At 43.8% G+C, this 14,850-nt stretch overlaps 1 protein-coding gene across 2 annotated transcripts in view; it reads right to left on the bottom strand.

The window, feature by feature from the left end:
* DPP6 (dipeptidyl peptidase like 6) overlaps nt 1-14,850 on the bottom strand; it is a 1,705,234-nt gene that overhangs the window by 78,259 nt on the left and 1,612,125 nt on the right. For both annotated transcript variants that reach the window (XM_044293859.1, XM_044293858.1), the window contains exon 17: nt 9,931-9,978. In XM_044293859.1, coding sequence (XP_044149794.1) covers nt 9,931-9,978 — 48 coding nt within the window. The remainder of the gene's footprint in view (nt 1-9,930; nt 9,979-14,850) is intronic.

The raw sequence follows: 14,850 nt of genomic DNA, 5'->3' as shown, positions 1-14,850 counted from the left end.
GTCCAGTACTAGACCAGTGATGGACTGGTGGAAACCACTGGAGCGTCAGTCCTGGAATTGTTGTAGATTTAACAAGAGGCTAATTTTTTTTTTTTTTTTTTTTTTTTTGTTTTTAAATTACATTTCCTCTTCCTAGATTAAACTGTGGGACAACCAATTTAAGGCATGAAAGCTGACTTTGGATATTGTCGTGAAGATCATACTTACAAACAACACAATAAAACACAATTAAAAGTTAAAGAATGCATCAACACCTAGAAAAAAATTGACTTGGTAGAAAAGAACCAAGCAAGCCATCAATATCCTGGATTTTTTTATTCTCCCTGCAATAATGTAACAGCTAATCCTGCTCTGTATCCCGAGAAATACAAATGAGGCGGCAAACAAATTGTAATAAGGTTTTTCCAAAAACAATTTCCACAGTATGTCTGATTTATTAGCCGTATACTTGACCCCTCTGCAAAAAGTAAAGAGTTTGTGTAAATTCATTTACTCCATAATTTTCATGAACATCAATATAAAGCAACTTGCTGTGATATACCCTAATACATGCCCAAGGTAAGAAGCTCTTTAATAATTTACATCCCATCTGTGGTCACCCCGCAGGCTGTGCTTATTTAAATGCATCATTTTATTCTAAACCCTGTTGTGTGCTAAGACATGATCCTGCTGACAGTAATGACAGCTAAATTGTAGAAATTAAAGAGCTGATCCTGTATTTTGCAATTGTGGAAAATTGCTTTAGCGTCTGCTGCTAAATGATGTACAGCATATTCGGTAAAGAAAAGTATTTTAAGGCCAAGGCTCCAAACCTGCTTGAATTTAATTTACAGAGATTTGCATAGAAATGTATATTAGAGCGGCCTTGGTTGAATGCATTTCCTTCATCAACAAGGAGGCTCAGTGCGTTGGCCTGTTTATACTGTCTTCAGTCCTGAGTATCTGTTTAAGTTTTAAAGCATTAAAGTTTTTAAATAAAATTAAATGTATTTTTTTTCTATAGAACCACCTTGCTAATAAAAGGGACACATAAGCACCCACACTAAAGCATAAGGGTAACCATACACAGTCAATGGTCAGCCAAACAATTGTTCATCCTATTGTTATCTCTCACGACTCCCTCCCAGCTCTCCCATAGACATACAAGTTCGTCTCAGCCAAAGTATTCAATGGGAGAGTAGGGAAATTTCTGGCAGCCACGTTTGGCGGCTTATCTCCTGCGAGAACAAAAGGATAGGGCAAAAGTATCCACAAGCCCCTGAGAAGCCAGAGTGGAAGATGGGAGTGGTAGTGGATCTGGCTGCAAAAGTCTAGTACAGTGACTTTTTCCCCATCCTTGCTCCTAGGACTAGAGCAGTTCTTCCTCCTGGGCTATTATTCCTTGTTCTGTCTGTGTACCGATCTCCTGATCCTATGCCACCTACCCTTACTTTTGGATTTGTTTACAGATTTGCCCAAATTCTGTCAGCCCTCACAATTGCCTGTTTCCTGTGTGTATTGCCTGATTCTTCGGTGCCATGCATTGGTTTCTCTAATTCTTGTGGGTAAGCAGCCAACCACAGCGGGACTTTTCCAAGAGATAGTGGCTTGGTGGCTCCACTGCAGCAAAGGTCAGATCCCTGTATAGGGGTTAAAGGGTGAATACCAGGGGACCGCCAGGACTAGCCCAAAGTCAAACCGGTTGGTTGGCACAGTGGATCCACATCCACTGTTCGTAAGACCATTCATTGAAGACTCTAATTTCACCTTCCACTTATCTGCCAATCTTAAAGATTGACAGACATTTTCCTCAATAAATAAATGACCAAGGATAATATTTTTCACCCATTTGTTTGATTTGGTTATCTTATATACATTTAGGACTAGTTTGAAAATCTGATGTAGTTTTAGGTCAAATTCATGCAGAAATATCGAAAATTCTGAATCGGTCACAACCTTTCAAGCACCACTGTAGCTGCAGGAGGTGGGCTGAGTAGAAAGTATATAGGCCTGTCTTAATTCCGACTCCTGCAGAGTGGAAAGAGAACTTGTTATGTGAGCGCTTCTATCATTCTAGCAATCAGTGAGTGTGGGTTTTTCTTTAAAAATGTTGCACTATTTGTCTTCTGAAGCCTGCATGTATTCACATACATTGCAGGCTGCTCAGTGCCATTCAGTGTAAAATTAATAAGACAAGCTTTCTGACAGCTACGTCTATAGTCTCACTCTCTGCTCTTCTGAACATTAACACAATGAAATTCCTTTTCATGTATGTTTATTTTGCTGTTTTATTTGGCTGTAAAGAATTCAGTTCACATTTGCATTCAGGAGAGAAGGGAGGAAAGACTACAGATGAGCTGTCAGAAAGCTAGTCTAATGGATTTCTTACTGATTGGAATTGTGCAACTTGCAACATAAGAGAATACATGCAACCTGCAGAAAACAAATGGAGACAAAAGGTCTCTACAGCCTTTATAGTACTCACTGTGAGACTGAGGTACCCGGGGACCACTAGAGGCCTAACCCTTATACCATCAATAAAATTTTATAGATTTTGGATCAAAAACTTAAACCCTAATGGCAAGTGATTGGCTCCAAAGAAGCCATATTTATTTTCTCTTGGCTCTTTGAGCCCATTATAGTATCAGAGCCTGGGCCCAGCAGATGATCTTCTGGTACACTGGTAAGCCAGTCCGACCCTGATAGCACCATTAGAGGCTGTATCCAACTAAAAAGTACATGATGAGAAGAGAGCTCTGCTAGCTGTTCTTTGTTATCACCAATTGTAGGAGTGGTAAAGTTTATGCTTTCTGGAAGAAAGCAGGTGCAAGGCAGGGCTCTCCTTACGATGTTGTTCTCACTGTCTGCTTCAGCTGGATGCAGGCCCAATTTACAGTTTATCTTGGCATACCATTTAGAACTGGTTAGTCATGCAGTTTTGTTGGAGTGTTCATCATCTACAAAGGTAAACAGTATTGTCTTTCAAAAACAGTGCCACAAAAACAGTGCCACACCTGTCCACAGGTTACGTCTGGTCGAACAATGAAATGCTTATTCACTTCAATGAGCCTGAGCTGCAATACCAGATGCAATCCATAGACAGATGTGGTGCTGTTTTTGAGAGAAACAAGCTAAAAAAAATTAGCCCATAAAATCCATCCCTAATCGCAGACAGAAGACAGCTATGTAGAAGTAGAAGTAGCAAGAGCATCTAAAGTCTTCCTAAAGCCTCCTGCACGTGGCACATAGGCTGTTCTTCTCCATACTATGAAATCTGACAGAAAACAAGAAAAATCAGAGATGTACAGACGTTGAGTAAAGGCCAGATGTCTAAGACCCGTTAGAGGTCATAATACTGCCATGCATGAGGATTTAGGGCAGGTATCAGCAACCTTTAGCACTTTAGCTGCTGTGAAACTGCCACTCACAGCATGTACACTTGCTCGTCTGTTCTTGTAACTTCCATAGAAATGAAGTGAGAATGCTGGGAGTTGTAGTTTCAGAACAGCTGGAGTGCCAGTGGCTGCTGATCCCTGCTTTAAGGGATCTGTCAGCAGTTTTGACCATTTTAAACTTCTGACAGCACTAAGTAGGTGCTGGGGAGAGCAGTGCAAACATATTTTGTGATTTAATTCAGGATTCCTGTAAATATGAACTTTTATTCTGCCAGATTCTGCTCCTTTAGTGCATAGTGTAGGAGCATCAGTGTGAAGTGTTCTCTGTATTGGACTGCTTCAAAACCCCACCTCTCTGCTCTGATTGACAGTGGTAGTGGTCTCCTGATTGGATGCTACAGCTGTCACTCAGAGCAGAGGGAGGAGCAATGAGCAGCCCATTACATAGAGCAGAGTGAACTTCATAGTCAAGCCCTGCCTTCATCGCACATGTACGAACAGAACCTGCAAGAATAAAAGTTCAAATTCACACTACACTGCTGATGAAAGGTATGTTTGTCTTGCCCTCCCTAGCCCCTAACTAGTGCTGTCAACAGTATAAGATGGTCAAAACTGCTGATAGATTCCCTTTAAAGTAGATTTGTACCTGTGAGATAAACACTCCCAGGCTCCTTACCCCATGAGCAAGCAACAGTAAAAACGCACGGCAGGGCCTGGACTACACTGGTCAGTATACAAATGGCAGTTGATTGTCCCTTGGTTACTCTCTCCCCTGTGCACTTTATATACCTGTATAGTGAGATTCTCTCTTGCAGGTAGCCTGGGAGTGTTTGGGATTATCTGCAATTATTTACTGACAAAGTTTATGTAGTCCTTGTTTTTTGTCCTGTGTCTGTATAGCCACATATACATGTATTTTATTATATTTGGTAATTGTGCAATAAACTCGTTTTCTACGATTAGTAGCTGTGTAGTGTATTTTTAGGGGTTATCTACTTTGTAGCTACCTCGCAGCTATTACTTGAGGGCCAGTGCTCTTATATTGGTGTTGAACATAAATATAATGTAAATTATCCCCTACGGTGAACGCCGTAAAAAAATAACAAAAAATAAAATAAAATGAATTGCTAATTTATTCTTAGGAAAAAATGTAATGCGTACAGCGGCTCACCCCCGTTGCGTATGGATAGGTGCTCGCCCTCCGGTCCTACCCTCAGGACCCAAAGCAGAAAATGGGAAAATAGAAGAATGAGGGGGCACTCTCAAAAGGGGTCACTGGATATAGTACAAGTATTTATTAATATTTTAAGAACACACCCTTAAAATCATTAAAACATACATAAAACAAAATATGCAAAACGTCACTGGTAGTGATCCTAACATCAAACTCTAGATGTATAAATGGAAATGTATACAAAATATGTATCCCATGGAGAGTTCTATTGCACAGAGGTGTAGGATTAAATCCAATGACGTTAAGGCAGTAGTGATACAGTTAGTACCGGCCCTGTGGCTCAATCCTGGTGGAGCGATGATAATGTTAATGTCCCTTTGTCCAATGTTCTGGACATACAGAGGTATGTGGCAAGTTGGAGACTGAACTCCAGTACTTACAGTCTCTTGTCGCTTGCGATATTCCGGCTTACCCTTCCTGGCTGGCTCTCCACAGCGTTGATTTTCCAGGCGGCCGTACACTCACAGTTTCCTACGTAGTGTACTCGGCCAAGACGTGGCGTCCCACGTGACCTGGTAGTCTAGGGTGCCGGCTAGACGCTAAGCTGACGTCACTGAACTGATGTTGGACTGACGTCACTAATATGCGACTTGTACTCCGGTTCCGTATATCAATGTCTCTAAAATGAAGAGCTTTCTTGTTCTTTTCAGAAATCCACGCTCACTCTGTCTCTGCCAGACGCGTTTCAGGGTCATACACCCCTTCCTCAGTGGCCAACTGAGTGAGTGGATTCTCACTCCTTATATATGGGTTTTTGCTTTTCCCACAATCCCACTTTGTAGGGCTTCTCCCAATACGTGGGATGGATTACATTGTTGCTTACTTGTATCACTATTCACAGCATAAAACATATTTAAATGAAAGTTATGACCATAAATAACATCCCATACATTTATTAACAATAAAAGCAGGTTCATGGAGAAGACTACACGGTTAAGATGACATTTAGGAAAGAACCGCATCAGAAACGCATCCAAAACGCAATCAATATAGACTGCGTCTTATGTGCGGTTCCGATATTTTGATACTTTACAGGGTCTCAAAATGGAACCTATCCATGTGTGTTTATTTTGGCATATGTTAGTTAATGGTTTTCTTGCCATATTAATTGATTGTATATGGGAGAGTGGTGGAAAGGAGTATCCGAAAACATTGGGGACATCTGTTGAATGACAAGCTAGTTGGGCCCCTCATGAGTGACACACCAAAGATAACATATACAAGGGCCAACAGCTTGGCAGGGAAAGTAGCCCCAACTGTTAAAGTCAACAAAGATAACCAGAAACAATCGAAAAATAATTGGTTGACAATAAATGGTTTTTTTAAGTGTGGCAGGTGTGCAAATTGTAAAATCACAAATTTCCCCAAAAAAACTACCACAGTAACATCTACAGTAAACTCTTTTAGTCTAGAAATACGAGAATGTTTGACTTGTGATTCAACTGACGTCATATACCTATTGGAATGTGGATGTAGGAAACAGTACATAGGTAGAACAAAAAGAACACTGAAAAAGAGGGTAGCGGAACATGTGGCAAATATTAAAAAAGGTCTAGAGACACACCCCCTATCGAAACATTTTAAAATTCAACACAACTGTGACCCAACTAGCCTTAGATTCACAGCTATAGAAAGGGTCAAGAAAATGTGGAGAGGGGGCAATCATATTGCACACATGTCCAGACAAGAATCCCGCAGAATCTTCGAATATGACACCATTGTTCCCAGAGGCCTCAATGCCGAGATGGAGGTGTTTGGGTTTCTGTGAAGGTTGGGGGGTCGTCCGGTGGAGATGGGACATCGCAGTATGCCGACTATCGGCGCTGTGAACTCCCCTCCCCACTGGAAGGCTCCTCCCATATACAATCAATGAATATGGCAAGAAAACCATTAACTAACATATGCCAAAATAAACACACATGGATAGGTTCCATTTTGAGACCCTGTAAAGTATCAAAATATCGGAACCGCACATAAGACGCAGTCTATATTGATTGCGTTTTGGATGCGTTTCTGATGCGGTTCTTTCCTAAATGTCATCTTAACCGTGTAGTCTTCTCCATGAACCTGCTTTTATTGTTAATAAATGTATGGGATGTTATTTATGGTCATAACTTTCATTTAAATATGTTTTATGCTGTGAATAGTGATACAAGTAAGCAACAATGTAATCCATCCCACGTATTGGGAGAAGCCCTACAAAGTGGGATTGTGGGAAAAGCAAAAACCCATATATAAGGAGTGAGAATCCACTCACTCAGTTGGCCACTGAGGAAGGGGTGTATGACCCTGAAACGCGTCTGGCAGAGACAGAGTGAGCGTGGATTTCTGAAAAGAACAAGAAAGCTCTTCATTTTAGAGACATTGATATACGGAACCGGAGTACAAGTCGCATATTAGTGACGTCAGTCCAACATCAGTTCAGTGACGTCAGCTTAGCGTCTAGCCGGCACCCTAGACTACCAGGTCACGTGGGACGCCACGTCTTGGCCGAGTACACTACGTAGGAAACTGTGAGTGTACGGCCGCCTGGAAAATCAACGCTGTGGAGAGCCAGCCAGGAAGGGTAAGCCGGAATATCGCAAGCGACAAGAGACTGTAAGTACTGGAGTTCAGTCTCCAACTTGCCACATACCTCTGTATGTCCAGAACATTGGACAAAGGGACATTAACATTATCATCGCTCCACCAGGATTGAGCCACATGGCCGGTACTAACTGTATCACTACTGCCTTAACGTCATTGGATTTAATCCTACACCTCTGTGCAATAGAACTCTCCATGGGATACATATTTTGTATACATTTCCATTTATACATCTAGAGTTTGATGTTAGGATCACTACCAGTGACGTTTTGCATATTTTGTTTTATGTATGTTTTAATGATTTTAAGGGTGTGTTCTTAAAATATTAATAAATACTTGTACTATATCCAGTGACCCCTTTTGAGAGTGCCCCCTCATTCTTCTATTTTCTAATTTATTCTTAGTTGCCACAGAATTTTTTTTAATAACAAGCGATCAAAAAGTGCCATTTACTCCAAAATGATACCAATGAAAAAATCAAGCCCTCACACAACTTCATATAAAGAAAAATAAAAAAGTTATGGGTCTTGGGAAGTGGCAATGCAAAAACATTTTTATTTTAAAAAGGGGTTTATTGCAAAAAAGTAGTAAAACGTAAAAAAAACTATATGTATTTGGTATTACTGTAATCATACTGACCCAGTGAATAAATATATTATGTTATTTATACCAAAAAATGAACGCTGTAAAATGTATAATGTAAAAACGCAGTGGCAGTATTGCTGTTTTTCCCATCTCCCTCCCAGAAAGAGTTAATAAAAGTTAATCAGAAAGTTATTTGAATCCCCAAAATGGCGCCATTAAAAACTTCAACTTGCCCCGAAAAAACAAGCCCTTATAAAGCTATATAGACGGAAAAATAAAAAAGATATAGCTCTTGGAATTAAAATGCTTGGTCAGTAAGGCCCAAAACAGGCTGGTCACTAAGGGGTTAATTCTATCAATATAATTATTTTAAACCTCTACTCAGCATTTATACTTCTTGTTTATACCTTTGCTCTTAATTGCATAATTACAATCTGCAATGTAGTTTACATTGTTACTGAATATACTGTATACTTTAACATCAAAATAATGAATAATTTAAAAACAGTTTTAAGAAAATGTAGTACATATTAATAAATAATGACCCAAAATGAAAAATAGCTAAATAAATGAATACAACAATAATATTTTTCAAACAGCATGAATTGTGTTTATGGGCCAGACAATAGAAACAATAAGTTATTCTGTCAGCAATGGAAAAGTATAATGAAAAGATATGGTGGTATTATAAGTGCCGTTAATATTTGCATAGAAATGTATTAATGTGAGCAGAGTATAAAAAGACATGTTATTTCTTAAATAGAACTTTATTGAATGTTGTAAAACAGCTAGGTTTATTATGAGAAGTATTTGTGAGAAAATAGCTTTATAATTCAATTTGCCCTGGAAACAACATAGATGCCGCTATACCGTAGACGCATCCGCCCTTTAATACAGCTATCCTTTTTACAGCAGCATTTTTACAGTATGACAAGCGCTTTGTCAGAATTTTAATCACCAATGTTATACATAGCATTTTAATTTCTCAACATGTTACTATATTTTATTAGTTTACAAAAAGTTTTATTCGTAAGAAAAATGACAAAAATAATTCTAGCCAAAGTGAATAAAGGTGAGCATACAAGTAATGTAACTTGATAATGATCTTTTTAGACCATATTTCTGTTCGTAGGTGATAACAAAGGGTGAGGTGGTCCACCAGAGCACCAAAGCATCCACCAGTGGGCCCATTATTTGGCACAATAATGGACCCTAAAGTTCCAGCGAAGGCAATCCCTTTTGTAGTCAATAAGTTGTCACTGTAATCTATGACATGCGCATTGATTCACAAATAAGCTATTATACCTTAAAGATGTCCTGTGTGTGCAAGAATGGCAAGACAAAATTCCAAGGCGAATAAAAGTAGATGTACTATCAGAAGTGCAACTACCCCCGTAGCGGCCGATACAGGGGTGGGGTCAGCACAAATTTCCTACTTTCAGCTCCTGCCACCTGTGACAACGAGGGGCCTGGCATGTATACCCTACAGTGGCACTGACAGAAATCATACTCCGTTCTGTGTCCAGCACTGCGTACAGGAAAGGGGGAGGGGGACGCAATTTTATTGACAACATAGCTCAGCACTGGAGAGAGATAAGTGTTATCATCATGTGACTAGTCCATGAAGAGAGAGCTCAGCGGTGCAGAGGAGAAGTGGTGAAGGACCTATGGGATGTCAGAACGTAAGGTGACGGAGCTTATCTGCTGTGTGTGGAGGAGAGGTTAGTGGTTTCTCTTCTTCTGTAAGTTGCCAAATACTAAGAGTTGTAGTTCTCGCCTCCTATACTCCTCTCCCTTGAATGTCTAATGATGCCCTGTTGTGTTCAAAAAGTTTCTTTGGGACCCATAGCCGATAGGGGTGTGGATTTAATGATAAGTGAATGAGGCCTAGGATTCAGCTAATACTTTTGGGACATTTTGTTGCATACTACACTGATTTTTAAAGGCATTGTAACCTAGTAATCTAAGTAGAAGATCCCTGCCAGAACCTTTCTTTATAGCTACATTGCCATAAATCTATAGTTTCTTTCTGTGGGGGTTCTGTTCACCTGTCCCTATGCATGCAGAAGCTGTGCATGCTTGCTGTACCTTAGTAAGCATTATTTTTATTATTAACAATAAAACAGTGCACTATTTCAATATTTTACTTACTTTGGTTGTCTGTTGTGTTATGAATAGTAACAACTGGAACCCTTGGACCTGAAAAAGTTTGACATGAAAAAATATTAGTGATATTGAACTAAAATGTAATATAATATATACTAATATGTGTAAAATAATATAAAAAATATAATAACATTTTACAATACTAATTATATGAAGACTCATGTTCACTTATGCAACACAGTTTTGTTTATTATGCCACTTCATAAATCAAACTAGCAAATATAATGTTAGGAAGTACTAAGGTCACCATCCGGACCACAGCCAGTAAACTCCAAAACTGCTACCAGCCTTCCAAAACCTTGGTGGTAGGAAGCTAAGGCTACCCTTAGTTTATTCACCAGAGTCCAATGCATGGCCGGATGGACTTCTGCTTCTAGGGTTATGTCTGGTGAGTTGATAACAGAAAAAACTGGTGCTGATATACACAGTCTAGTTACATTATTATGATCACCAGTGAATATCCAGAGTAACCGTTGTGTGCAGCACGGGCACCAGCTAGATGTGCTGAGAGTGACTCCATAAGGTCCAGGTATGCTGAGGGCAGTTGATCCCAAAGCTGCTGGAGGGTGTGTGGGGGAGAATCCACGGAGCGAACACAATGATTGAGGTGCTCCCACAGATGTCAAGTCTGGGGAATTAGGGGGCCAGGGTAATACTTGGAAGTATTGGTCAATTGCTTATCCAACCAATGTTGGACATTTCTAGCCATGTGATATGTTACATTGTCTTGCTGGAAGATCTCATCCACCCCAAGGAAGACAATCACCATGTATGGGTGTATGTGATCTGCAAGGATAGATTCATACCAAAATCAGTTAAGATTGCCTTCCAAATGGATGAGTGGGTCCATAGAATCCCACAAAAACATTCCTCAGACCATAACATTGCCACCACCAGCTTGTGTTCTTCTAGCAATTTTTTCAAGGTTAATTCTCTGGTATTTCTCTCCTGACATGCCAGCGTCCATCCGTTCCATGAAGCAGAAAACATGACTCACCAGAGAAGGCAACCCTTTGCCAATCAGTGGAGGTTCATTTCTGATACTGCTAACAAAATTCAAGCCTTTTCTGCCGATGCAAATTCGTTAACAGAGGTGCATTAACCATTCATCTGCTTTGCAGCCCCAAACAGTAGGGTTCTCTGAACTCTTGTTTTAGAAACAAGTCTGGTAGCCTCCCGGTTCATGTCGGTTCACCCTTGCTCCTCTTCGTAGCCAAGGTTCATCTCTCACATGAACGGCAAGTGGTGCTTCGGAGTTTCCACGTTGTTTATTCACAACGGTGCAATTTGTCCACTCATAATTGTCATGGTCTTACCTTCTCACTGTTCTCCTTCGTTTGACATGTGCTGGCGGCCATCTTGGTTTCTGGGTTTCTTGTGCCTCCCACCCTGCGGCTCCTCCTTCCCACTGGGAGGAGCTGGATGCCTAGCTCATATATATAGAAGGTCTGTGGCTTCAGTTCCTTGCTTGGTCCTCCTGTGTGCACATGCTTCAAAGACTGCTGCTGCTTCTGGTTCCTGATCCTGGCCTCGTCTGACTACCCCGTTGGTTTCCGATCCTGGCTTCGTCTGACTACCCCGTTGGTTCCTGATCCTGGCTACGTCTGACTACCCTCCTGGTTCCTGACCTCCGTCTACGCAAGACCCTGCTTCAGTTTAGCCATCCGTTTGGACTTTAGCTACGGCTTGATTTTCAATAAAGCCTTCTTATTCCACCTATCTCTGTTGTACGTCTGGTTCATGGTTCCATGACATTAGGACCAAGCCATGAATTCTGACGGTACAGGGCCATCCTCGCTACCTACGCTGGTTGCCAGACTTGATCAGCAGGATCACCTGTTGGGTCGGTTCGCTGTGGCGTTACAAACCCTGCTTGAACGCACGGCTCATTTAGCTTCCGTTGCCGATGGGTCGGTTGTCGCTCCTGGGCCCGCTCCTACTGCCGCTCCGGTTGTTGCGCCAGAGTCTACCCCGACACCTGTTGCTGCACCTGCGGTGTTTCGGGGTATGACCGGTTCTGCCCCCCTTCCACAGCGCTTTGGGGGAGAGCCAACTCAGTGCCGAGGTTTCCTTAACCAGGTGGCCATTTATTTCGAGTTGCTGCCACATGCCTTTCCTACTGAGAGATCAAAGGTGGGCTTCTTGATCTCGCTGCTCTCGGACAAGGCCTTGGCCTGGGCCAGCCCTTTATGGGAGAACAACAATCCGGTGGTTGCCGAGTTTTCCGGTTTTGTTGCTTCTCTTCGGAAGGTATTCGATGTGCCGGCTCGTGCTGCCTCTGCTGCGAAGCTCCTTATGTCCATCAGACAGGGTTCACGATCCGTAGCTGAATACGCCATTGAGTTTCGTACCCTGGCAGCAGAGGTGGGCTGGAATAATGAGGCTCTGGTCGCTGCTTTCTCTCATGGTCTCTCGGATGCCTTGAAGGATGAGATTGCAGCCAAGGACCTACCAGTGGAGCTCGAGTCCCTTATTTCTTTCCTGATTTTGATTGACACCAGACTCAGGGAGAGACCTTCCTTTAAGGAGAGCCTGCGGAGGCCTTCTAACAGATTGGCGCCTACGTTTGCTGTCCCACCCGTGCCTCCCTCTCCTCCCACGCCTCCTGGGGATGACTGGTCTGGGGGTCAACCCATGCAGCTGGGGGTTGCTCGCCTGTCCGAGGGGGAGAGGGTACTCCGGAGACGCGAGGGCCGATGCATGTACTGTGGTCTCGGTGGGCATTTTCGGTTGGCATGCCCGAACCGTCCGGGAAACGCTCGCACCTGAGATCCTGTCGGGGGCAGATCTTGGGTGGAGTCTCCTCGTCCCCGGTTTCCCGTGTTGACAAACCACTGATTACTGTTGTCCTCTCCTGGGTCGGGGGCTCGGTGACGACCCAGGCGTTGGTGGACTCTGGTGCTGGTGGCTTGTTCATTGATAGTGTGTTCGCCGCCGCCAATTCCATTCCTCTGCAGCCTCGAGGTTCCCCACTGGCTCTTGAGGCGATAGACGGCAGACCCCTTCTGCCGCCACACGTGACTCAGGAGACCCTTCCAGTGGGGATGGCCATTGGTGCCGTTCACAGAGAGTCGGTCTGTCTCCAGGTTATTTCGTCTCCACACTACTCGGTGGTCTTGGGGTACCCCTGGCTCCAGAAGCATAATCCGACTTTCGATTGGAGATCGGCCGAGATCCTCTCGTGGTCACCGCAGTGTGGGGCTAGTTGCATCCATGGGCCTGTCAAGTTGCTGTGTACTTCCTCGGACTCTCTGTTGCCTCCTGAATACGAGGAGTACCGGGATGTATTCGATAAGGTGCGTGCGGTTGCCCTACCTCCGCACCGCCCATACGATTGTGCCATAGAGTTACAATCTGGTGCCGTTCCTCCTCGTGGCAAAGTCTATCCACTGTCGGTAGCGGAGAATGAGGCCATGGAGGAGTACGTGAGGGAGGCGCTTTCACGCGGACACATTCGCAAATCCTCGTCCCCGGCAGGGGCTGGATTTTTCTTTGTGAAAAAGAAGGGCGGTGAGTTGAGGCCTTGCATCGACTACAGGGGTCTCAATCGCATCACGATCAAGAACGCTTACCCGATACCCTTGATTTCCGAGCTGTTCGATCGCCTCAAAGGGGCCACGGTCTTTACCAAACTCGACCTGAGGGCGGCATATAACCTGGTAAGGATCAAGGCGGGCGATGAGTGGAAGACCGCGTTTAACACCAGGACCGGTCATTATGAATCCTTGGTTATGCCCTTTGGGTTGTGCAATGCGCCCGCAGTCTTCCAGGAATTCATCAACGATGTTTTCCGTGACCTGTTGCAGCAGTGTGTGGTGGTCTATTTGGATGACATCTTGGTATATTCTGCATCCATGGAGGCCCACATTCTGGATGTCAGACGAGTGTTGCAACGCTTACGATCGAACAAGCTGTTCGGTAAGCTTGAGAAATGCGAATTTCACCGATCCCAGGTAACCTTCTTAGGTTACATCATTTCCGCTGAGGGGTTCTCCATGGATCCTGAGAAGGTTTCGGCTGTCTTACAGTGGCCCCAGCCCAGTGGGCTTCGTGCCCTGCAGCGCTTTTTGGGCTTCGCCAATTATTATCGGAAGTTCATCAGGGACTTTTCCATGCTAGCCAAGCCTCTCACGGATCTGACCAGGAAGGGCAGTAATCCTCAGGTCTGGCCGCTCGAGGCCATCCGAGCTTTTGAGGCTCTAAAGTCCGCCTTTGTGTCGGCTCCGATTCTGTCGCATCCCAACCCTGGGTTGCCTTTTGTCCTCGAGGTGGACGCGTCTGAGACGGGAGTAGGCGCCCTCCTGTCTCAGCGTAGAACACCAGAGGGTCCTCTGCTTCCTTGTGGGTTTTACTCCCGGAAACTGTCTTCCGCGGAGTGCAACTATCAGATTGGTGACAGGGAGTTATTGGCCATCGTGCAGGCCCTTAAAGAATGGAGGCACTTGCTCGAGGGCTCGGTGGTTCCGGTTCTCATCCTGACGGACCACAAGAATCTGACCTACCTCTCTGAGGCCAAGAGATTGACACCACGTCAGGCCAGATGGGCTCTGTTCTTGTCACGTTTTAATTACGTGGTCTCCTACCTACCCGGCTCCAAGAACATCAGAGCGGATGCCTTATCACGGCAGTACTCCGAGCTGTCCGGGGAGGAGTCGATTCCGACTACGGTCATACCCCCGAATCAGATCCTGGCTGCTATTCGCACCAGCCTGACCTCTCCTCTGGGTGAGCAGATTTTGGCGGCTCAATCTGGTGCTCCCTCTGGGAGACCCAACGGCAGATGTTTTGTGCCTGAGGAGTTGCGCACTCGGTTGTTGCGAACCTACCATAACTCCAAGGCCGCGGGGCACCCTGGAAAGAATCAGCTGTCCTGGGCGGTTTCACGTCTGTTCTGGTGGCCTTCTC

Source organism: Bufo gargarizans, chromosome 5 (assembly GCF_014858855.1).
Source record: "Bufo gargarizans isolate SCDJY-AF-19 chromosome 5, ASM1485885v1, whole genome shotgun sequence".
NCBI lineage: Eukaryota > Metazoa > Chordata > Amphibia > Anura > Bufonidae > Bufo > Bufo gargarizans.
The sequence above is the reverse complement of the archived record's forward strand: the minus strand, read 5'-3'. Positions and strand labels throughout refer to the sequence as shown.